At 35.3% G+C, this 27071-nt stretch overlaps 1 protein-coding gene across 5 annotated transcripts in view; it reads right to left on the bottom strand.

The window, feature by feature from the left end:
* LOC127841800 (uncharacterized) overlaps nt 1–27071 on the bottom strand; it is a 58001-nt gene that overhangs the window by 29390 nt on the left and 1540 nt on the right. For all 5 annotated transcript variants that reach the window (XM_052370873.1, XM_052370874.1, XM_052370875.1 and 2 more), the window contains exons 2-3: nt 19803–19883; nt 18734–18838 (exon numbers count right to left, since the gene is read on the bottom strand). In XM_052370873.1, coding sequence (XP_052226833.1) covers nt 18734–18838; nt 19803–19862 — 165 coding nt within the window. In that variant the 5' untranslated portion in view covers nt 19863–19883. The remainder of the gene's footprint in view (nt 1–18733; nt 18839–19802; nt 19884–27071) is intronic.

Below are 27071 nucleotides of genomic sequence, written 5' to 3'. Positions count from 1 at the left end.
TTGCATTTCAACCCGCGAGGTTTCGGGTCAATACGCGGTCATTTTGTGAAAGTCAGAGTTTATATACAGTTCATCACCGGAGTTCGCAAAAGGGGTTGCGATCATAGTGTCTTACTGACAATAACGTAGTGACTGTAATGCATTGCATTCCAATCCGCAAGGTATCAAGGTCAGTTTGCGGTCAGTTGCAGAAATCTTTATATAAACGCCGTCTCGTAAACTTTGTGCACTTGAAGTCTGTTTTGATCAGAAAGATACTAAATAAAGATATTCGGCGATATTATTGTGGTATGTCAATCGTCGATTTTTAATATGGTTTCTAAATTTGCATGATAAGGACCAATTTTGGTAAAATTAATTAGAAATATTTATCCATTTAGACCAGTTTATTAAGCATGACCACAATAATTCGCTATACTATAATTATGCAATTAAATAAGATTCGAGTATTGCCGGCTGACCTATATGCACTCGTTTATTTTCATGTTTCTTGTGTTTTTCTATTCTGTAAATATAGATATCTGAGTAATAATATCACATAAAGCAAAATAAGCCACGAAATCTGGCGCAACACCCCGTAATTGATTTGCTTATGATGTAGCTAACAACTGCGCAGAAAAAAGGCATCCGCTACTTTTTATCTCATAGAGATAACTTTTGATCGTTCATAAACATCGACCACAATCAACGCCGTATATCTTTTTTAAAGATATTTCTTGTTTAAACTTCAGAGATAATAGTCTCTTATTGTAACTGATACCCTTAGAAATAGTTTCTATGTGTTAAATGCAACCTTGAAATGAGGAAGACTGACACAGTGCAATTAATCAACAAATGAGAGCAATTTTGTACAGTGGTGATCCTCTATGAAGTACAAATCATAACAAACATAAAAGGATATCAGGAAGAAAACAAAGTTTTACATTAAACAAAAAAATTTAACTGTGAATTTATCAGAAATTATTGACATTAACATTGAAAGAAAGTTAATGAAGCTATCACATATTATGTTGTAACAGGGTATTCACTCTGACACTAATCCTTTTACCAATACTAACCCAATCAAGACTGAGAGAAGTTTAGTGTGAAAGATACTTTGTGATGTATGAGTGAGTTTAATTACCAACATTGCATGCTTTTATTGTGAGATTATTTCATGGTCAACTATATAATTTTAAATTTTAACTCAACATTTGGTCACTTGTTTGTAAAACCTTGTAAGTGGTAGTAGGCTTTTTCCAATTGCCACTTTCTACAATAAGTCTTTAGGTCACTGGTGAGTGCATTATAATATGTTTATATAATTGTATTTTCTTGAATAACATTGTATTGCATATTATTTTATGTACAGTAGAATTGCAATAACTCGAGCTGGCGATTTCTCGAAAACTGGCGATTACTCGAGCATGAAATGAAGTCCCTAACATTTTCCTTTAATTTCTTTATAAAAATACCCGCAATAACTCAAACATGCGATTTTCGATAACTCGAGGATGTGTGCTGGTCCCTGAAAGGCATTTCACCCCTAAATAACTGGCAATTATTCGAGGACACTTTCTCGTGTGTTCGGTGCTAAAAATATTTGAGTTGTGAAAACAGGCCAATCAAGCAGACAAAAACGCTTGATTAGGTGTGAAGTTAGTCGCAGTTTGAGAAAGACAGTAAATTGCCATCCTTTGAGACGCAAATAAAAGCTACACCGTTTTAATGATAATTAAATGATTACTAGCAATCACTAATTATGATAAAATGTATGGTATAAAAAAGAATGAACGACCATTCTTATTGTTTAGTTTAGTATACTGTAACCGTAAGCGATTTTTTTTACAAATCCTTTTCTTTTCCAAGCACAGTCTTACATGTAAATAAAGCGTTTGCGGTCAGAAGTTAAGCATCGCCAACCAAAACAGTAAAAACAAATGATACCATGGATTACTCGAAACTTGGGATTACTGGAGCATTGAGGTCAGTCCCGTGCGTCCTCGAGTTATCGCAGTTTCACTGTCATTGTATTTTCTTGAATTGTAATTGTATTGTATTGCATATTATTATATATTACAATGAATTATTTAAATTGTTATTATAATTGTCATTTGTTAATTATAACATGATTTTTATGCATGTTTCAGGCCATCATTTACATCATTTATACTTTATTGTATTAAAAGCTTGGAATGTAAAAACCCAGGTTGGGTTATAAACTCAAACCCAGGCTACAATGTAATTATGATGACAAGAAAAAAAACTCTTATTCAAGTTATTGTTATGTTATTGTGATTTAATTTTTGAAATTTTAGACCATTACAATGTATCTTAAAAGCTGTTTGTCTTTTATTTTAAAACATAAATGTGATAATAGAAATAAATAGGTCAATGCTCAAGACTTGGGGAGTTATATTTTTTCATGAAATTTTACAAGTTTCAGTGTTAGCTGTTTCTTTCTACATGTATTATAATTAAATCATTGCTATACACATAGCATTTATTGATGTTAGATTACTTTCCACAAATGCTTATAGCTGATTGCCACTCAGCTGCACACATACTTTGAACAAAAAAAAGACTTTTTGCTGTCTTCATTGTTTTGTGTTTACCCACCACTGTCATGTATTATATGTAAGATATATAGTATGTACAACTCTTATAACTGTATAATCTCTTTCTTTTCACATAACCTTTGGATATGTGTATTATAACATGGTTTAGACTTAAGATGTTCTATGTACAAGTCGTAATAAATTTCTGTTCTGTTCTGTTAACCGTTAACCTTTAGGGGATATCAAAGCTGCAAAGAGTTTGCAATTATAGTCACTCACAAAGCTGTCATCTAGATCATCGCAGATGCTGGATTCTTGATCCTGATCCACTGGAGGCTCCTCTAGCCGAGTGATCGTTAAAGTCTTGTTGAACTTTGGGACATTCTTGCGGAAAAACTTGTGCATGATTTGGTTAACACACCCACAAAACATGCTTTAAAGTCAATTTACAATATTTTTTCACTTTCAAAATTGCTAGAATAGCACATAAACCGCATTGTTAATTCTATTTCTGATATAAAACACCACTTAACAGTTCACCAACGAATTACTTGTTTTAACGATTGTCACATATAACTGCAATTATTCACTTCCAAAGGACCATAAAAATATTTTGATTCAGTACATCCTCTTTTGGCCAACAACTTTCTTCAGACAAATAAATTAAGAGAAATAAAACACATAATCCAACAATATTAAATGTAAATAATAACTTTGTTGTTCACAAAATTATATATTAAATAACAACACACATTCACTAGGAATAATTTCAACCAACATCCCCAATTAATGTCACATGTGTGCATTTGAAGTCGATTAAAATTAATCAATAAAAGGTAAGCTTAACATTTTATTGACAAGTGAAGTAACATCACCAATTTCCGGCAAATCACATTAATTTCATGTACCTCTTTGCCCTGGGGGTCATGAAAAGTGTCAAGCCTACATGTAACTGAACACTTTAAACATTATCTCTCAGTCTAGACCATTCACAAAACTGAATGATCCATCTAATAGGCAAACAACTATACACCCAGTCTTGAATATTTTAGTAAAAACCCATGAACATTTTACACTTTTTAACAAAAAAGCAAATCCAAACATCAAAACCAAACCAGAATGACCAGAACTCTTAGGTCAATAAAATAAGGCACTGATTACGAATTAAAATAATTAATAATTAACATAGAAATTCCCAGTTTTGCATTGAGTACAGGTACAGAGAGTTATATTACTTCAAATGCGATGTTTGCCAATGTTTCTGCAACGTAAATGAGCACATTAGTAATATGTTGCTGTCAAAAGTTCTCAAATTATTCTAGGACATTCTTAGCGTAGACATGTGACTTATGTGCATGACAAGGTATGCAACAAAAGTTCATTTATGTTTTAAATATGCATTTAATTATCATACCGTGTAAAATTAAGATGACTGACTTATAATTCAAATAATCAGAAGTCTTATGTCTCTAAATGTTTCTTTTAAAGGTATGTTCACAGCGATGTTTTTCCTTTTTATAAACTACCAGAAAACGGCACTTTCCCAATTAAGAAACAAGATTGTGTTTGTCAGAAACACTATGTCCCCTTCTGCGTCGCTTTCAAGCTGTATATTTGACCTTGACCTTTCACCACTCAAAATGTGCAGCTCCATTAGATACACATGCATGCCAAATATCAAGTTGCTATCTTCAATATTGCAAAAGTTATGGCAAATGTTAAAGTTTGACGCAAACAAACACACAAACACACAAACCAACAGACAGGGAAAAAACAATATGTCCCCCACTATAGTGGTGGGGGACATACAAATGTCAAATTTCCCAAATTGCTGTAAAAAAAACTCTCAATTGAAGGAAACTGAAATAAAAGTTTGTGTTTATTCATTTATAAATATAATGCAAAATTTAATTAGTTTCCCTATGCAGCTCTCTGTCTTGAACCTAAGTAAATATAATATTGACAAGTTGACAACATTTAGTTATCAATTTTTAAGTATTTGGGAGCAAAAAATCAAATACAAAAATTTCCCAATATGATGACTTCACAATGCTAATTTTTCCCAATTTAAGAAATTTTTGTGCACAATTTTCCCATTTGGGCTGGTATGGGTATTTTTCCAAATCAGGCAAAAAAACAACGCTGGTTCACACGTTAGTTGGCTTAATGATAAGAATTATCTTCTTCTGATCCACCAGGAGTCTTTTTGTGTTTATATTTTTTGGTGGCGTAGTGGTCTAGCATTAGATTCTTGGTTCGATTGCGGGTTGGGGCACTGTATATTTCAGAAATATACATAGAGATGTACTGGTAGGCAATCCAGGAAATTCTCGATTGTATTGGTGCCATACACTGAGCATGTAATAGATGCAAGGGGTCTGTGGGTAAAGAGCTAGGGTATCATACCCATATTCCTAATGTGTCCTACCACATATCTCTTCCTTACGGTGGCATAGAGGGGACATTCACTTCTCTTTTTTTAAATTGCTCTCCTCTTTTTTCTATCTCGTGGCCACGAGTTAGAAAAAAGAGGAGTGCAAAACTAAATAAAAGCGACGTACAATTAAAAAAAGAGCGGTGCTTCTCTTTTTTTAAATTGCTCTACTCTTTTTTCTATCTCATGGCCAAGAGTAAGCTATGTCGTGGCCACAAGATAGAAAAAAGATGAGTGCAAAACTAAATAAAAGCGGCGTACAATTAAAAAAAAGAGCGGTGCAATAAATAAAGGCAGAGTGCATTAAACAAAATAGGAGAGAATTTTTGCTATCTCGAGATCCCGAGTTAGTCAGCCAATCAAATTTTGCGTAACATGTGTAAATATTTTATACGCATATATATAGCTGGTCAAAGCAGGCAAGGCTCTGACATAACATAACATACTACTATTACTGCTACTACTACTGCTGCTGTTGTTGTTGTTGCTGCTGTTACTACTACTACTACTTCTACTACTACTACTACTACTACTACTACTACTACTACTACTACTACTACTACTACTACTACTACTACTACTATTACTGCTACTACTACTACTACAACTACTACTACTTCTACTACTACTACTACTACTATACTACTACTACTACTACTACTACAACTACTTTTACTACTACTACTACTACTACTACTACTACTACTACTACTACTACTACTACTACTACTACTAGTACTACTACTAACTACGACAACTACTACTACTACTTCTACTACTACTATTACTACTAATACTACTACTACTACTACTACTGCTACTACTTTTACTACTGCTACTACTGCAACTACTACGACTACCACATCAACGACGATGACGGACGCCCAATGGACGAACGACCGATGGACGAAGACCAACCGATGGACGACGACTGACGGACGACAGAGGGACGACTGATGGACGACAAACAGCCGACCGATGTTTGGACGAGGGACGACCGACGCTGGATGGACGACCGACAGACGACTGGAGGACGGACAATAGACAACCGCTGGACGCTGCCGGATGAACAGCCGACGGACCACAACCGGAGGACGGACAATGTACAACCGATAGACTACCGGACGACGATCGACGACTACGACTTCTATGACGACAAAGACTACTACTACTACTACTACTTCTACTACTACTATTACTACTACTACAACTACTACTACTACTACTACTACTACTACTACTACTACTCCTATTACTACTACTACTACTACTACTTCTTCTAGCAACAGCAGCAGTAGCAGTAGTAATAGTAGGAGGAGGAGAAGGTGGAGGAGCAGTAACAGCAGTAGCGATAGTAGTAATAGTAGTAGTAGTAGTTGTAGTAGTAGAAGTAGTAGTAGTAGTAGTAGTAGTAGTAGTAGTAGTAGTAGTAGTAGTAGTGGTAGTAGAAGTAGTAGTAGTAGTAGTAGTAGTAGTAGTAGTAGTAGTAGTAGTAGTAGTAGTAGTAGTAGTAGTTGTTGTTGTTGTTGTAGTAGCAGTAGTAGCAGTAGTAGTAGAAGTAGTAGTAGTAGTAGTAGCAGTAGTATTAGTAGAAGTAATAGTAGTAGAAGTAGTAGTTGTTGTAGTAGTTGTAGTAGTAGTTGTAGCAGCAGCAACAACAACAGCAGCAGTAGTAGTAGTAGTAGTAATAGTAGTACTAATAGTATGTTATGTTATATCAGAGCATTGCTTTTGGGACGTTTTCATTGGCTGATTAATTTGAGGGAACAAGATAGTATTTGATTGGCTGACTAACTCGTGGCCATGAGTAAGCTTAGTCGGGATCTCGAGATCTCGAATTTCTCTCCTCTTTTGTTTAATGCACCCTTCCTTTATTTACTGCACCTCTCTTTTTTTAATTGCACTCCTCTTTTATTTAGTTTTGCACCCCTCTTTTTTATATCTCGTGGCCACGACATAGCTAACTCGAGATCCCGAGTAACTAAGTCGTGGCCACCAGATAGAAAAAAGAGGAATGCAATTTAAAACAAGAGGGCCATGGTGGCCCTGGTCGCTCACCTGATAAGTATTCCAAATGTCATTAGAACCAATGTTCTGACCGAGTTTCATGAATGTTGCACTTAAAATGTGACTTCTAGAGTGTTCAAAAGGTTTACAATAGCTATATAAAGAAAACTACCCACACCCATGTTTTTCAAAGAACCAGAACCATTTTCGAAATCAGCTGTGATATCATAAGAACAAAAGTTTCACGAAGATTGGAAATAAATGTCAATTCTACATTGTTAACAAGGTTTAACTGAAGCCATATAAGGAAAACTGCCCCGCCCCCTTCTGGCAATGATTTCAACAGACTGGAACACATTTTTAACACTGTTTTTTCAGCCGAGATTTCATTGAAACAAATGTTCCGACTCATGAAGATTGGCAAATAAATGTGGCTTATAAAGTGTCAACAGCTCCCAGCATCCATGTTTTTCAACAAAGCAGAAGCATTTTCATGTTCTGATCAAGTTTCATAAAAATTGGATAATAAATGTGACTTCTAGAGTGTTAACAAGGTTTTACTACATAGCCATATAAGGAAAAATGCCACGCCCCCTTGCAGCCATGTTTTTTTTAACGGATCTCAACCATTTTCGAACTCAGCCCAGATATCATTAGTACAAATATTCTGACAAAGTTTCATGAGCATTGGACCAAAAATGTGACTTCTAGAGTGTTAACAAGGTTTTACTATAGCCATATAAGGAAAACTGCCCCGCCCCTTGGCAGCCATGTTTTTCAACAGACCAGAACCATTTTCAAACACATCCAAGATATCATTAGAAAAAATGTTCTGACTAAGTTTCATGAAGATTGGACAATAAATGTGACTTCTAGAGTGTTAGCAAGGTTTTACTATACACTAAAGCCATATAAGGTAAACTGCCATGCCCCCTGGCGGCCATGTTTTTCATTCAACTGGAACCATTTTCGAACTCTTCCAAGATATTATTGGGACACATGTTCTGACCAAGTTTCATGAAGATTGGACCAAAAATGTGACTTCTAGAGTGTTAACAAGGTTTTACTATAGCCATATAAGGAAAACTGCCCCGCCCCTTGGCAGCCATGTTTTTCAACAGACCAGAACCATTTTCAAACTCATCTAAGATATCGTTAGAAAAAATGTTCTGACTAAGTTTCATGAAGATTGGACAATAAATGTGACTTCTAGAGTGTTAACAAGGTTTTACTATACACTAAAGCCATATAAGGTAAACTGCCACGCCCCCTGGTGGCCATGTTTTTCATTCAACTGGAACCATTTTCGAACTCTTCCAAGATATTATTGGGACACATGTTCTGACCAAGTTTCATGAAGATTGGACTATAAAATTTGACTTCTAGAGTGTTAACAAGGTTTTACTATAGCCATATTAGGAAAATGCCACGCCCCCTGGCAGCCATGTTTTTCAACCAACCGGAACAATTTTTGAACTTGTCCAAGATTTTATTGGGACACATGTTCCCACCAAGTTTCATGCAGATTGGACTAAAAATGTGACTTCTAGAGTGTTAACAAGGTTTTACTATAGCCATACAAGGAAAACTGCCATGCCCCCTGGCAGCCATGTTTTTCAACCAACCGGAACCATTTTCGAACTCGTTCAAGATATTATTGAGACACATGTTCTAACCAAGTTTCATGAAGATTGGACAATAAATGTGACCTTAAGAGTGTTAACAAGGTAAATGTTGACGACGCATGACGCACAACGCACGACGGACAAAAGGCGATCACAATAGCCCACCATGAGCACGTTGTGCTCAGGTGAGCTAAAAAGAGGAGTGAATGTCACCTCTATGCCACTGTACTTCCTCCTGCTGTCCCTTCATGCAAAAACAAAGGACCCCCTTATGAAATAATTAAGTGTGTGTTTTCCCCTGGGTTATCCTTGATTGCATGATCAAACTAATACAAGTGTGCAAAACATATTAGTTATCAATATCATCAATAAATCATTGCATCTTTATAAATATTGATAAGAACAGATCCAGGTGGTTAACAATCTTTAACCCTTTCTCACTTAGATACGTATTTTGATGCACTTGTAGTCCCTTAAAAAGTTAAACTAAAAACCTTTCTTTCTAAATTTTAAGGCTTCATTTCCAACCCTTACATAATGATAAGCATCAAACAGCATAAAACCTGAAAAGATGGCTTAGTTACTCACAGGCTGTTCTAGTTTGATTCTGTTTGCACATAGCCATTTCCACTTTGCTTCTGAGGGGGAAAGGGTTAAAAAAGCTACTCTCCCTGCAAGCTGGGTACCAGCTGATAAAATCAGACCTAGTACCTACGGCCCTTGCTTTGTAGTAACCCGTAGTTTCACATTATCACAGTCATGAAGGGTCTCCAAAAGTACATAAAAGATCAATCTGTTTTGATATATATTCCTAAATTTAGGGAAAATTAACTCTCAATATGCTCATGTTATAAATATTTCGTTAGAACATTCTGTAATTCAAACATCATTAACAAAGATATTGTTAATGTTGATAAATAATTGTTTTTGTGCAAAGAGCAACATTACCATGTCAACGTTAAAACCTGTCTGAAATTATTTGTATTAAATATTTTGGTAAAATAAAATAAAATTTATTATTTTTTTATTTTGCCTGCAGGTTCCAGATTTTTTCCAGAATCCAATTATAAACAGCTGAGTTGACTTTTTCTGTTTGTTTTGTAAAGCCTACATATTTCACAACAAAGACTTTTTATTGTTTGCTAATCAGTTAACATTACAATACATGTATGACAGCATTTAATGCGCTGCTTCCTTTCCGCAGAATTGCTCAACACATATGTACACATTCACTTTTATTATTCAGCGTGTTAGCCTCTGATAATAAAAACAGAATATTTTTTTTGTATCTTGCTCATAATTTTTAGAACAAAATTCTGTCTTACAACCAATGAAGACATGTGGATCTGCCAGTATAATTGAGTTCAGCATTAAAAGACTATCATGATATACTTGTAAATGGTGTTTTTGTGTTCATATTATATCACTAGAATTTTAAAGGGAACTACAACGATAATTTAAGTTATTTAGTGTAAGTGTTACAATTACTGGTAAATAATGCAATCATCAACTTAAAAAGAAGTAAAATGATGATATTCAAAATTTGGCAAGAGATCTGTATAGTATGGACATTAAAAATGTGAATATTTCTGAACTTACAAAGCATAGCTTGACAAACATTTAAAACAATAATTCATTATATATCACAGCAAAACATCTATTAATTCACCAAAAATGCACACTATTTTAGAGTTTCAAACTTGTTATTAAATGAAGTCAAAATCTAGAAAAACCTACATAAAGAGGTTAGTGCACAATTTATCCATATAAAAAATAAGAGAACCAGAGACCATAGCTTGCTAACCTGGAGTGACAGAACTGAACTGTTTTGATCAGCTTTTGTTATCCATGTTTTTGTGAAATAATGTGACATCTGACCTAGCTTTATACCTAGAACCATTGTTAATTGGCCGAGAGATCTTTAGAACAAATTTCATTTACTGATCATGTTTTGTGATTATTCTACATAAAGTGTGTCTTTTAGTGTGTAAGTTGTGATTGCCTGCATTCTTAGAAGAAATGTTGGGAACATTGCCCAAGCTGCTGGTGGTCATGCGTTTCAATGCAACAGAACTAATGTCAAAGTCGGCCAAGACACAATTCCCCAAAAACCTGCTGAGAAAATTTCATGATTAGACATAAAATGTGACTGCAGGACTGTTCATAGGGTTTTAATAACACTTGCTAAGCCTACAAGAATGGGTGATCATCCTCCATACAGGGCACTTTAGACTCAACCATCACATGACCAAGAGATCCTGATCCGTGCCATCTTGAAAGTGAATCTCACCAAGAGGGCAATATAACACTTACTCTTGGATGCAGGCCCATTCCAACCCTTGAACAAACAATTATGACTAGAACCTGCAAGCCTGCAGGAATAGCTGTACATATAGGAGGTTCTACAAAAGACCACCAGCTTCATAATTACCTCTGAATGTGGTGGAGATAAAGAAGAAATATCCCTTTCCCACTGACAGAAGCAAAGTGAAAATGGATATGTGCAAAGAGTATAAAACCAGAACAGCCTGCGAGTAACTCGCACTCGCAGTCTGATGGGTTTTATGCTGTTTGATGCTCATGAGAAAAATTAGGGTTGGAAATGAAGCCTTTAAAACTTCAATCTAGTAAGAAAGGTCTTTAATTAAATGTAACTTTCTAAGGGACTACAAATGCATCAACATACGTAATAATCTAAGTGGTAAAAGGGTTAAGTATTAATATGACCTGTTTTGCACATCATTGCTTTTTTTTTTGGTTTAAGTGCAATTCTATTAGGATAAAACTGCAAACAACAGACATGTATCAAACACCAACACAGGACAAAAATCAAACCAAACAAAAGCGTTTTAGGAAATGCAAATGTTAACACTGGTCAACATCACTTTAATAGCTTCTTGAAATGTATTATAAGTATAATGATCTTGTTGTTTACTGAACTTGACTTTGACCAGTATTTTATATGCGTTCCCTGAGCGCGCTCTCTCATTACAAAAAGTTTAGGTGGGACCGGAGGGGCAGGCTGGATATAATCATCAGAATCGGAGTCCTTGGAGCCTATGTCCTGAAGTTCAATCACAGATTGCAGACTTTAAAACAAGGTTAACAGTAAATAAAACAAGAGCACTGCATAATGGGTGCCAACGCTCTGCTGCGGGTGCAGTTTTGAAAACATGAAAGCTTGTCAGAAATTTGTTGTTGTTGATTTTAGAGCCTATGTAAAAGTTTTATATCAGAGGTCACAGTGACCTTGACCTTTGACCTAGTGACCCAGAAATGGGTGTGGTGTGTAGAACTCATCAAGGTGCATCTACATATGCTCCAGCTAGGATTTGAAAAGGGCAGGGGGGAACTACTTTGTCAAAAGATCACTTTTGACGCGCTGTATTTTATCTAGCTTCAGCTAGGAGTTGAAAAGGGCACGGGGGCCGGCGGGGGGGGGGGGGGGGGGGAGCTACTTTCAACAGGCAGTATTTTATAAAAAAGGATTTTTTTTCAAGCGCCCAGTTAAATCTGAAAGGAATGTTCCCTATAGCATACTAATTTTTATGTCATTAATAATTGTTAGAATAACTATCATTTCTATGATTATTAAAAACCATGCAAATAAAATGCCTACAATGAGTATTATGTTAATTACAATGTAATAAGAGATTTATAGTGTATATGTCTAAAAAAATATTATTATTATTGTTTTATTAAAGGGCAATGAAGGGCCTCGGAAGGGCAGTGAGGGGCCTCGGAAGGACACGGTGAGGCGCCCTTCCATTTAGGCCTTTCTGGAGCACTGATTGCATTTTTTAATTTTGAACTAGGTTTGATAAGGATCTGATGTAGAATTGCTTGTCTATAAGTAATAATTATAATATAATCATAATAAGAATTCTAGAACACTTTGTTTTGTGTTTTTTTTTAAACAATATTATTTTTGAAAATAATTATTAAGTGGGTAAAGTAAATAATTTTCATCTCAATGACCTTCTTAAAGGGGCCTTTTAACAGATTATGGTATGTATTGAAGTTTGTCGTTAAATGCATTTAAAAAGCTCCAGTAAAAAATCAAGAATAAAAAAAAAAGTAACCCTCAACAGGGCTTGAACCACTGACCCATGCAGTCCTGGAGTAAAAGTCTACCATATAGATCACTCAGCCATAGGTGCTCATACAATGACGGAAGTATTTGATTTTATTCAATCGTTTCGCGTTCAACGCTTTATAATTTTCATGTTTTCATATCATTAAAAGATGCATATAATGGCTATTTTAGAGCATGATAAATGTTAAGTATTACTGTTGTCACACAAATATTATAATTAAAACGAAAATTTGCGAATCCGAAACAACTTTTTTTAATATTGTCAATTTACCAAAACATGAACAGGCCCCTTTAATACATGATGATTGTTTCTGATAGGTCAATATTAAGGATCAAAACTAATCCATAAATAAATTAATCCACATTTATAATATTCAAATATTTTATTTATGAAGAACCTAAATCTGTATCTTTTAAGTGTGCAATATTGGTTATGTTTATTGTTGTAACAAAAATCACAATGGAACTTATGTTTCTTTGAAAAAGTGTGATAAAGCAATCATTCATCCATGCAAAAGAGTGTAGATTATGTAAAGATAATATTTCCTGTTTACAAAAAACAACAACCACAAACATCAATCATAAATGATAATACAACTGTTCTGATTCATCAGTATTCAACTTTGGCTGACTGAATAGACGTATATATGGAGGCCAAGGCTCTGATCCCTACCGTGGGAGTCTTTTAGATCTCCCCCATAGACACCAAGTACTAGTTCTAGTCCAAGAAAATAGACTCAATAGTTTCAAATAAGCCATAGGCTTTCCAAGCAAACGAGCTAAAATAAATAGGTTTAAACTAGACCTTGATTATTTCCTCAGGGGAGGAGTAGATCTGGGATTAATGTCTTGGCAGTTGTTACACAGTTTATTTTGTGAGTTTATTTGTATGAATGTAATGTAGTTCGACTGTTTAGACTATTTCAGTTTGGAATTTTGACAGTCCTTTGTATACATTTATAGTATCAGGGGTTTTTTTTAGAAAAAGGGGAAGACGCTGGACGCTGGGTAAAAGGGGAAAATTGAGCGCGAAAGAGACATATTTGGGGAAAAAATAAAAACTGTTCATTTCAATGTCTATAATTTGCCTACAGACTTCAGGGTTGTTTTTTTAGAAAAAGAGGCATGTCTCTGACCTTTTTGTTCTGAAAAAACACATGAACAAGTATGATATTAAAGTCAAAGTCCTAAATAAAGTTGCAGGGGTAGATCTAATAATGGGAAATGTTTTCAACTGGGGCCGGGGAACGATGTCAATATTGTGATTTCAATTTCATGATGAATGGGTTGACGATCTAGATCTGCGGCAGTATTGGAAGGGAAAGGTGCGGCAGCTGCCGATTGTCTACTTTCACTTTCACAAAAATCCGACAGTATTAATCGATGTTGATTACATGTACCTCCGAATCCTGCTGGGTTTCAACGGTTTTTGATGATTCATTCTTAAAAAATGCGTCAACGCAATTAATATTTTCCGAGTCCGAACGTTTTATTTTGTTCGTGTATGAACGCCAATTGTGAGACTTTTTTCTGTTTTAACGTTTATATCTTGGCTTTCACATAACCCGGATGAAAATTCGACTGGTTTCCGGTAATTAATTTACGAAACACCCTTCTCGCGCAAGACCGGAATCCAGTAAAATAGTCACATGATTAATACGATTAGTTGCCCGGTTTCCATGACGTAATTTAAGAGCTATATATAGAATCACTGGGATTCCCAGATTTGAGTGTTCGTCGGGAGAGAGAGAGAGAGAGAGCGAGATCGTTGTACATGGTACAAATTGGATAAGTGTCGACTTCCCAAAAGAAAAAAAAACGATTTCTTTGAGGGTAAAATATTATATTTTGGTGAAAAATTATATTTTTGAAGGGGAAATGGTAGTTTTAGGGGAAAAATTCTGGTAGGGGAAGACGCCGAATATCGGCGTCACTTTCTTAGTAAAAAAAACCCCTGAGTATACCAGTATACTGCTTACTTTTGTTGAAGGTCTTTGTGGACCCTGAGAACCAGTTTTGGAAAGATAGTAAAAGGTTGAATGAAGAAGAAAATTTTTCTTTTACTTATATTTATGACTTAATGAATCTTAAAAAAAGCAAAGTTTTTTTTATAAGTTTACACTTATGTTTATGTTTTAAACACTTATTTTTTATTAATAAAAACTTATCTTTGATAATTAAGACCATCGTTCACAACTGGATGAGACTTTAAAGGGACTTTTTCACAGATTTTGGCATGGTTTGAAGTTTGCCATTGAATGCTTTATATTGATAAATGTAAACATTAAATTTTAAAAGCTCCAGTAAAAAATCAAAAATAAAATTTAAAAAAGGAAAAAAAGAAGTAGCCCGCAGCAGAGCTCGAACCAGTGTCGCCCGGATTCCTGAAGTAAAAACGCATTAGCCAACTGAGCTATCCTGCCAAGCATACATAACATGCGTATTTTAAATGTTATATAAGCAATCTTCGTAGTTTCACAAATTTTAACAACAACAACAGAACTCTCCAAATCATTCAATCGTTTCGCGTTGCAACGCTTTATAATTTTTAGGTTTTTAAACCGTCAAAAGATGCATATAATGGCTATATGAGACCATGGAAAAATGTTCAGTAATACTGTTTCCTCACAAATATCTAGCTAAACCGACAATTTGCGAATCTGAAACAACTTTTTTCCATTTTGTCAATTTACCAAACTGTGAAAAGATCCCTTTAATATAATCTTTAGTTCATAAAATTGTAGCAAAATACATGGCATTACTTTATTGTCTATTCTTTGACACAGGCTTGTGAATTTACCATTGCACATAATGCTGTCAAGGGCTGTCATATGAAAATGTGAGTTATATAGAAATGCTTTATTACATGTCAAATCAACCATGTGTCCACTTTTCTCAACTTTGATGGTTATAAACACATAAATGTTGTATGAAATATAACAAAACAACACTCTTAAAAAGAATGTTGGCAATGGTATAATGTTTGTCAAAGCTTGCCAATGCTTACAAAAGATTATTATTTTTGGGATAAAATATACTCTATAATGCTACTTGTTACATGAAAAGAAGCATCTGTTCTAACTCTTTCAGTGCTGAAACCGAATTTTGAAGGCCTTTGCAAACAGTTTGGATCCAGATGAGACGCCACAGAACGTGGCGTCTCATCAAGATCCAAACTGTTTGCTATTCTGATAGTATTCTTTGAAAAAAATCGAAGAAAATGCCAATTTTATAAATTCTGCAGACAACATTTTAGCAGACGAAAATTTCCCAGCATGCAAAGGGTTAAGTTGAAAATAAATAAGCCTTGCTCTGGGAAAATGGGGCTTAATGCATGTGCATAAATAGTGGTCCCAGATAAGCCTGCGCAGTCCCCACAGGCTTATCAGTGACAACACTTTCTGCCTGCCATAACATTTTCACTTAAAAGATACTTCATCTGCACAAAAAATACCATAAAAGCTTAAAGTGTCGTCCTTGATTAGCTCTTTCAGTGCGGGAACCGAATTTTGAAGGACCTTGACCTTAAACCTGTTGACCTAAAACTGTAAAGGCCTTCTCCTTTTATTCAAAGTTACCACCATATCATATCACATTGTTATTCATCCAAGCATTCTCTAAACATCATACAGGAATGAACCCACAGTGGCCCTTAAAACGACCCCTCACACTTTTTAGAAATAATTAAACTTCAAAATTTAGAAGATAAACAGTAGAAAGTGTATGAAGATCTTTAACGAAAATATTCCAGAAAGAATGATATCAAATTTTGCAATACAAAATATACAGACCAAACAAAATTACTGATTTTAATACTTTTGTAAGTAAGTAAAAATAGTAATGTAGATTAAATAAATCAAAGGCTTTAGTACCGGTACACATAATGCTATGTGTTGATTAATGCAAACGTACAGCTAGAGGCAAGCATACATTGTGCATATTGTCGCTGTCATTCTCAAACCTCGTAGCTCTTAAATTTTCAAAATATTTTTTTCGTCTTTTCCGAATATATGAAGTCTGGCGCGTGTTTTGTGCTATATCTCGTAGCTCTACGCCAATCAGAGCCCTTGAAAAAGCCACGTGACGTGACCAAATGTTGTATAATGATTGTTGGCTTTTTTCCCGGCGAAAAGTCGTAGCAACGCCATTTCACCTATAGGTACATCGTTTCGTTTGGACAAATTTGACAAAAACGTTTTCATAATTTAAAAAAATGAGACGGTTTTTTCTCTCTCCTGAAAAGTTAGCATTTTGTAGCTACGAGGTTTGAGAACGACAGCGACGATATTGTGGAAGTGCAATCTACAAAGTAGGTCATGCTAAGTGTCCACTTTATAAAATTCAATGTTTTTGATGATTTCAACCAGAAACAAGTTAGAACATACATGTACTAGAAAACAAGAGGGCCAAGATGGCCCTAGTTCGCTCACCTGAGAGGAGTCGGTTCATTCAATGTTTACCTTATGCCAAACTTGACCTAGATATTGACTAAACAAACTTCCTGGTCAAGTTTCATCATTATCGAACCAAAACTCTGGCGTATGGAGTGTTTTTGTTTTTGTAAGATTTAAAATAGTGACCTATATTTGAGATGACCCCCCTTAACAAACATCAAACTTTGCTTACAAAAATAAATATTATGACCAAGATTAATAAAATCTTAAACAAAATTGTGACCTCTAGAGTGTTTACAAGGATTTTGTATATTATAATGAAAATTAGGAAAATCTAAGGGCAATAATTATGGCATTCATTATGTGATTTTGCTCATCATCAAACTTGACTGAGATCTTTCAGCAACTTTGATAAAGAATGCTTGAGAAATGTGAATGCTAGAGTGTTTACAAACAAAATGTGGACAGACAGACAGCGGACAAAGACCAATCCTAAAACCTCACCTGAGCAATCAGGTGAGCTAAAGTGTGTTTCACCGATCTGAGCCATTTTCCAACTTGTCCAAGAAATCAATAAAACCAATATATTGACTAAGTTTCACGATTATTAGGCAAAATATGTGACTTCTATAGTGTTCGATCACAAGGTTTCTCTCTATATAGTCACATAATGAAAACTTCCCCACCCCCTTGGCGGCCATGTTTTCTGACCGATCGGGACCATTTGCAAACTTATCTGAGATATATATAAAACCAATCTTTTCACCAAGTTTCATGATGATTGGGCAAAAATGTGACTTCAAGAGTGTTCACAAGCTTTTTTTTTATAAATGTAAAAAAACTGCCCCCTCCCCCCGACAGCCATGTTATTCAACTGAAGGGAATCATTTTTCGAACTCAACTCTTGTATCAAGGAAACAAATGTTCTGACCAAATTTCATGAAAAGTGGGCCACAAAATGTGACTTCTAGAGTGATCACATGTTTTCACTATATACAAATAGAGAAAAATGCCCCGCCCACTGGCAGCCATGTTTTTTCACCAATCTGGACCATTCTTAAACTTATCCAAGATATCAATAAAACCAATGATTTGACCAACTTTCATGATCATTGGGCAAAAATTGTGACTACTAGAGTGTTTACAAGGTTTCTCTATAGCCAAAAAAGGAAAATTGCCCCGCCCACTGGCGGCCATGTTTTTCAACTGACCGGAACCACTTTTGAACTCAAACAACATATCATAAAGACGAACATTTTGACAAAGTTACATGAAGATTGGGCATTAAATGTGACTTCTACAGTGTTTACAAGGTTTTTCTTTTTTTTGACCTAGTGACCTAGTTTTTGACCCAGCATGACCCAGTTTCAAACTTGATCAAGATATCATTGGGACAAATCTTCTGACCAAGTTTCATGAAGATCAGACAATAAATGTGGCCTCTAGAGTGTTTACGAACAAATGTGGATGGAGGGATGACAGACGGACGGACGTACAACAGACAAAGACAGGTCACAAAAGCTCACCTGAGCAATCAGGTAAGCTTAAAAAGAAATCCTGCAATGGATTTTGGACTTAAGTTTAAATTGATAAATAGTGACATGTGGATTGTTCATGCTTAATTAGTCTGATATACTTACATGTCCATTTTGTGGAGGTGGTGCTGGTGGTAGTTTGCCCCCTCTGTGGGGGGCAGGGCGCGAGGGGAGAGGGGGAGGGGCTTCACCATCGTCCGAAGCAGAGGGCTGCAAAAATAACACTCACTGAGTACATCAAATATGGTAGACTTCTTTTTTATGGTAATACCTTTTAATTACCTTATTCCATACATCAAGATCATAAATGTATTGATATTATTCTTTCTTACACACAATTCATGTTATACAGTCTTTAAGGAATAATACAGTTAATGTTCATGTGTTTCACAAGTATTTGGTGACCAAACATGACTGTGTGATTGACAGCCTAACCATTTAAAGTAATACATTCTTGAATAAATTAAAATTCAAACAAACACAAACACATTTTAAAGTGCCTCTTATGTCTGACTGGCATTACATACATAACACATCAGGTTTGTTGTATTGACAAAAAAAAAGATCATGTTAAAATCGCAACCATGTAACAAAATAAATAGATCCATTCCACATAATACAGAAGCCATGACACATCATTATTCCCTAAAACTCCAAGACATTGAAACTGGATATTAAAGGCCACATAATGTACTTTACGCACAGTTGTAAACCCCCACAGTTTAAATTTACCTTTGAGTGGGCATTATACATGGATGCAATGCTATTCTGAGATCTAGTTTGCAAAAAATTCATTGTGATATCATAAAAATCCATTATACATTGTAGATGCCATATTTGACATTAAACAAGAGATATGTTTGTCAGAAACACAATGCCCTTTTGCGCCGCTTTGAAGCAATATATTTGACCTTAGACCTTGAAGGATGACCTTAACCTTTTGACAATCAAAATGTGAAGCTCGATGAGATACACATACATGACAAATATCAATTTAATATTTTCAATAATGCCATACTTTAACCAAGGTTAAAGTTTTGGGACACACACAATGAATGAATGCCAGACAGGCCAAAAACAATATGCCCCCGATCTTTCGATCCAGGGGCATAAAAAGACAGATGCCCAATTAACATTGATGCCAGTAGAACAAGGTTAACTGTAGTACACTTACATTGGGAGGTAGAGGCCTACTACCCCCAGACCTGCCAGGTGGTGGTGGTAACTTGGGCATATTGTCAATCAGACGATAGTGCTGAAATTGTACAGCAGGAACAATCAAACTTTGATACAGTGACAAAACAGACTGTAATGACACAGGCAAATACGGTTGCATAGAGGTGACATTCACTCCTCTCTTTTCTATCTCGTGGCCACAAGTAAGCTAAGTCGGGATCTCGAGATCTCGAAATAGAACAAAGAGGAGTGCAAAACTAAATAAAAGAGAAGAGATTTTTTGCTATCTCGAGATCCTGAGTTAGTCAGCAAATCAAATTTTGCGTAACATGTGTAAATATTCTGTACCCATATATATAGCTGGTCAAAGGATATAGCATAACATACTGCTATTAGTACTTATATTACTACTACTACTACTGCTGTTGTTGTTGTTGTTGCTGCTGTAACTACAACAACTACTACTACTACTACAACTACTATTACTACTACTACTACAACAACAATAACAACAACTACTACTGCTACTGCTGTTACTGCTCTTCCTCCTCCTACTACTACTGTCTGCTGCTGTTGCTAGAATTAGTAGTAGTAGTAGTAGTAGTAGTAGTAGTAGTAGTAGTAGTAGTAGTAGAAGTAGTAGTAGTAGTAGTAGTAGTAGTAGTAGTAGTAGTAGTAGTAGAAGTAGTAGTAGTAGTAGTAGTAGTAGTAGTAGTCGTTGTTGTAGTAGTCGTCCATCGTTTGGTCGTCATTTGGTCGTCCATCGTCAATCCTCCGATCCTGGTCCGTCAGTCGTCCATCCGTCCGCGTCCATCGGTCAGTCGTGCGTCGTCGAAGTGGTAGTCGTAGTAGTAGTAGTAGTATTAGTAGTAGTAGTGGCAGTGGTAGTGGTAGTAGTAGCAGTAGTAGTAGTAGTAGTAGTAGTAGAAGTAGTAGAAGTAGTAGTGGTAGTAGTTGTTGTAGTAGTAGTAGTAATAATAGTAGTAGCAGTAGTAGTAGTTGTAGTAGTAGTAGTAGTAGTAACAGCAGCTACTACTAGCAACAGCAGCAGTGGCAGTAGCTGTAGTAGGAGGAGGAGGAGGAGGAGCAGTAACAGCAGTAGTGATAGTAGTAATAGTAGCAGTAGTAGTAGTAGTAGTAGTAGTAGTAGTAGTAGTAGTAGTAGTAGTAGTAGTAGTAGTAGTAGAAGTAGTAGTAGTAGAAGAAGTAGTAGTAGTAGCAGCAGCAGCAGCAGCAGCAGTAGTAGTACATGTAGTAGTAGTAGAAGTAGTAACAGCAGCAACAACAACAGCAGCAGTAGTAGTAGTAGTACTAATAGTAGTACTAATAGTAGTACTAATAGAAGTATGTTATGTTTTATCAGAGCCTTGCCTGCTTTGACCAGCTTTATATATGCGTACAGAACATTTACACATGTTACCCAAAATTTGATTGGCTGACTAACTTGGGATCTTGAGATAACGAAAATTCTCTCCTCTTTTATAGAAAAAAGAGGAGTGTTTTTGTTTTCTATTTCGAGATGCCAACTTTGAGCTAAATCGTGGCGACGAGATAGAAAAAAGAGGAGTGCAACTTCATATTTGGAATGCATATGTATCTCATGAAGCTGCACATTTTGAGTGGTGAAAGGTCAAGGTCAAATATATGTGGCCAAAATCGCTTATTTTATAAATACTTTTGCAATATTGAAGATAGCAACTTGATATTTGGCATGCATGTGCATCTCATGAAGCTGCACATTTTGAAAGGTGAAAGGTCAAGGTCATCCTTCAAGGTCAGAGGTCAAATATATGTGGCCCAAATCACTTATTTTATGAATTCTTTTGCAATATTGAAGATAGCAACTTGATATTTGGCATGCATGTGTATCTCATGGAGCTGCACATTTTGAGTGGTGAAAGTTCAAGGTCATCCTTCACAAGGTCAAGGTCATCCTTCAAGGTCAAACATCATATAGGGGGACATTGTGTTTCACAAACGCATCTTGTTCTATTATTTGACCTAGTGACCTAATTTTTTACCTCAGATGACCCAAATACAATCCCAACCCAGATTTCATCAAGATAAACATTCTGACCAAATTTCATAAAGATTGGATGAAAACTGCGACCTCTATTGCCTACACAAGTTTTTTTTATTATTTGACCTAGTTTTTGACCTAGTGACCTAGTTTTTGACCCCAGATGACCCAAATACAATCCCAACCCAGATTTTATCAAGATAAACATTATGACCAAATTTCATAAGATTGGATGAAAAATGTGACCTCTGCAGTCTACACAAGGTTTTTCTATTATTTGACCTAGTTTTTGACCTAGTGACCTAGTTTTTCACCCCAGATGACCCAAATACAATCCCAACCCAGATTTCATCAAGATAAACATTCTGACCAAATTTCATAAAGATTGAATGAAAACTGCGACCACTATTATCTACACAAGGTTTTTCTATCATTTGACCTATTATGTGACCTAGTTTTTGACCTATTAACCTAGTTTTGACCCCAGATGACCCAAATACAATCCCAACCCAGATTTTATCATGATAAACATTCTGACCAAATTTCATAAAGATTGGATGAAAACTGTGACCTCTACTGTGTACACAAACAAATTGCTGACGGACACACGCATGCACACACACACACGCACGCACGCACATACGGACGCCAGACATCACACGGTCACATAAGCTCACCATGTCACTTCGTGACATGTCAGCTAAAAACAAAGGGAAAATAATTAACCAAAGATGGAAGCAGTCACTTTACGTTTCTTAACTATCATCAACACATTCAGGTCTTTTAACTGTAAAAGTTAAACAAGATTCAATCAGTAGTGAAACCTCACAATTTTTGTATTATATAATTATGGCTGAAAACAAGATGTTGACCTATTTGGCGGCGCTGATGCCATGGTTTTAAGATGAGTTGGCATTCACAATTTTGGACTTCATATTGTAGTGGAAGAAACACATTAAGGGGCATAATTCAGAAAAATATCATCAGAGCTTAAATTCCTTTTTTTACACATATCTTGGTTATTTAAAGCTGTCAAAGATTTAGTAAGATCCACCAATTAATTACAGAGGAGTTGAAAACGCAAGCACCAGGGGACTACACACTATATTGTGGAAAAATAAAGGGGTTATTAACAAAATCTGCCCCAAAATTGTCACAAATCATAGTCTTTCACTATGGTCGATCAACTTTGAAATTTTAAGCGCAAGCAGAGCTACAGATAAGCTGCGTATTTGCGTAAATACGCAATCAAAAATAGGTGGATACGCAATTTTTTCAAAATCTGTGCGTACAGGTACGCAAAACAAATCGCCGATACCCAATTTGAGCCGCCTTCTATGCGTAATGAAAAATCCCGTTTTGTTTTGGCCGTTTTGACTCGAGTCTTTATCGACAAGCGCTTGTTTTCATCTGGTAACGTATTTACCAATCGTTTAGATGATAACACATGCGAGTCAAACAAATTGGCGTCTCGAGGCAGACGAAAAGTTCCGCAAAAAATACAAGAAAACATAAAGATTCCTTTGTCGTGGTAAATAAATCTAAAACAATTGCAAAGGGCATAGTTAATGACATTATTAACTCCATGTTTTGTTCCATGGACATCTGCGGTAGTATTTTAGATGAACTTGTTGATGGGGTGCACAGAGGGCTGGACCAGTGTTGGGATAGTATAATAAAGTGTGTATAGACCGAAAATGCAAACAATTTTTTTTTAATTTAATAACAACAAGGGTTTCAACTAAAAAAATTATTTTCTGACAGCCATCAATCCAAAATAAGATTTTCAGTGCCTTGTACTGTAAGTTGTTATTGTTTATTGATATAGCTATGTCTTAGCTACGTCTAAATGACAAAGTGGTTTATTTATATTATTTTTTGGCAATGCAACCGGACTCTGATTGATGGCTGTCAGAAAATTAAAAAAAGAATTGAAACCCGTGTTGATATTATTATATTTAATTTTGATTTTGGGCATTTTCGGTCAAAAAACACTATATTATAATATCCAACACCGTTCCAGCACCCTATGATGGGGTGTGTTGTGTTTCCAAAACGAAAGTACTGGTCCATATTGGAACAAAAACAAGTAGAAACGCATTCGATGAGTGGGTTGAGAAATTCCATTGTTGAATCTGGTAGCAGAAAGATGGATCAACCTATACTGCAATTGAATACATAACAGTGACTTTATGTAAGGTACGGTTTTGAGAAGCTAAATTCATGTTTTATTGCAATTACCCAATTCACTTGTTTGTTTTGCTATAAATACCCAATTATTTTTTTAAATGAGTGGGTATGATACTTTTGGATACCCAATCACGTTTTCCATGACCCAATTCATTCTTATTTTGAAGGGTATTACCCAATTACCCCAAAAAGCTTATCTGTAGCTCTGAGCGCAAGTCACCCAGTAGTTAAAGAGGATTTCAAAATACATGCTTTGGGATGTCAGACTGACAGAAAAGAGCAATTCTTAATGCCTCCCAATCGGTGGGGCATAAAAAAGCGTCCATGTAGTTCCTTGATATAGAAAGCTGAAATCATCGTATGGAGGATGCTTATTTATGAAAATGCTGTCGAATTACATGTCATATATTTTATTTATGTTCAATCCTTAAATAAACACATAAATTATTTTAAATTGATATTTTTCAACACTTGTTTACATTAAGCACCTGCTCTTAGATTATTCAATTGGATGTATAATGCAAACAGTTACAGAATAACTGGGTTTTATTCATGCTAAGTCTTATAAGAGTTCTATTTGGGAGTAACTGCTGCAGAGACCCAGATTTTACTTGAACTGTACATTTTCTGTATGACTGTTTTCCCTTCCTCTTCTACAAACATTTAAATTTCAAACAGTACTGTGATGTAAAATATCACAAAATTAACAACACACACAGACTCTGTCATGTACCATGCACTTATAAAAGAAAATACTGCACACATTTGAATACCAAAAATTACATTAAATCTTTTTCACACACACTTTGTGATCCTTGTATTATTAATAGCTACTTTACCTCTACTTACATCACTTAAAGTGTCATCAGTTCATTCCTTTACAAGTGCATCCTCATCTTTATCTAATATAGTTCCTTATTTATGTGTGCAAATACTCATGGATTTAAATGTAATACTGTTAGTTTCCACTCCCGCTACCAACAAATGAATATCGCAGTGACATAAAATTATGAAGACATAATAAGATTCCATGTATTATGAAACACACATTCACAAAAAGAAACACAATAACAAATAGTTTTAGTGTTTGTATTTTAGCTAAACGTAAAGTTTGTCCTTGAGTACACAAAATTACAATGACTGCAAACAGAAGAAAATTACGAGAAAATAACTATCTGTACCTCGTATACATAAAATACTGACTTAAAGGGGCCTTTTTACGTTTTGGTAAATTGACAATATCAAAAAAAGTTGTTTCAGATTCGCACATTTTTGTTTTAGTTATAATATTTGAGAGGAAACTGTAATACTGAACATTTATCATGCTCTAATAAATCCATTCTATGCATCTATTGACGATTTGAAATCCTGAAAGTTATAAAACAATTGAATAATTTGGAAAGTTGTGTTGTTGTCTTTATATTTTGTGAAACTACGAGGCTTACTTATATAAAGTCAAAAATATGTTCCCAAATAGCATGAGCACCGATGGCTGATTGGTCTTAGTGGAAGACTTTTACATTAAGGACTTCAGGGGTCACTGTTTCGATCCCAGTTGAGAGTTACTTTTTTTCTTTAAAAAAAATAAATTGTTTTCTTGTGGTTTTTTTTTACTGGAGAATTTTAGTTCCATGTTTAAATTTATCAATAAAAAGCATTTAATTACAAACTTCAATATCTGCCAAAATCTGTGAAAAGGCCTCTTTAACTTCCCTAATAAAAATGCGTTGCGGTACAGCTAACAAACAATGTTTAAATTTCATTATCACAGTGCTCTGGCTTTCTTTATCCCTTTGCATGCTGGGCAATTTATCGTCTGCTAAAATGTTGTCTGCTAAATTTCAAAAATTAGCATTTTCTTCAATTGTTTTCAAAGAATACTATCAGAATAGCAAACAGTTTGGTTCCTGATAAGACGCCACGTTTTGTGGCGTCTCATCTGGATCCAAACTGTTTGCACAGGCCTTCAAAATTCCGTTCCCGCACTGAAAGGGTTATACTCAAGTCTTCACATGGACTCTACTAATTGCAAACAAGGGGTAAATGATAACCAAAAGTGTATGTATACCTGAGTACAAGGCATGAGTATGACAGAGACCCGAGCTCTCACTAACTTTCTGTAATTTCTGTAAAACTCATCAAGCAGATTTTTATTCATTGTGATGATTCCATAGCTTATTGATTTTTGGAAGAATTATCGCTTACCAGTTAATAACTACTTAATTGCTTATTTGGGAAATACAAAACCGGGGTAAGTTTTTATTTAGGGGAAAACTGCTTGATTTATTAAAAGAAATGTCAGTTAAACAAGTTATAGAAAAAAAAACAGTCTGTGAAGATGTAAAAGTTGAAAATGGCAGCTGTTTTTTTGAGGTCTTTTGCTTTGCTACAATAAGAATTAAAGTTTGAATAAAACCTCCTTTGTTCTACGTGAGTGTATAAAACTTAGAATACAGATTAAATTTGAATCAAGGCATTTAGCAATTTTTTGTCTTGTTACTCTGCTTTTTTAGGGAATTGTTAAGGACTAGTTAAGATTGACTAACCATGAAAGATCACAACTAATTAATCTCTTTAGACAAATGTTTATGAAATCTAAAATGAAAATATTTTTATTATTTTAAATTTAAACAAGAAATAGCACGGCAGAGGCTGACGCGTATCCCCACGATGCATGCTTGACCCATGGGGCGCCCCAGGGTTGGTTATGGGGCCATGCATAGTTGAGATTGACCGTATTGTCATAAGAGATGTTCAGGTATCAATTTGAAGTATTCAAAATGAAGAAATAAAGAAGTTAATTTTAAATAACATTAAACAAGTCTTGAAGATATGTGTTTGTCAGAAACACTATGTCCCCTTTTGCGCCGCCTTGAAGCTATATATTTGACCTTTGACCTTGAAGGAAAACCTTGACCTTTCACCGCTCAAAATGTGCAGCTCCATGAGATACACACACATGCCATTTATATCAAGTTGCTATCTTCAATATTGCTAAAGTTATTGCAAATGGTAAAGTTGGGGCAAACAAACAAACAAAACCATCAGACAGTGCAA

The sequence above is a fragment of the Dreissena polymorpha genome, chromosome 8, assembly GCF_020536995.1.
Source record: "Dreissena polymorpha isolate Duluth1 chromosome 8, UMN_Dpol_1.0, whole genome shotgun sequence".
Classification (NCBI taxonomy): Eukaryota; Metazoa; Mollusca; class Bivalvia; order Myida; family Dreissenidae; genus Dreissena; species Dreissena polymorpha.
Note: the sequence above shows the minus strand (reverse complement) of the source record. Positions and strands in the feature narration are given on the sequence as shown.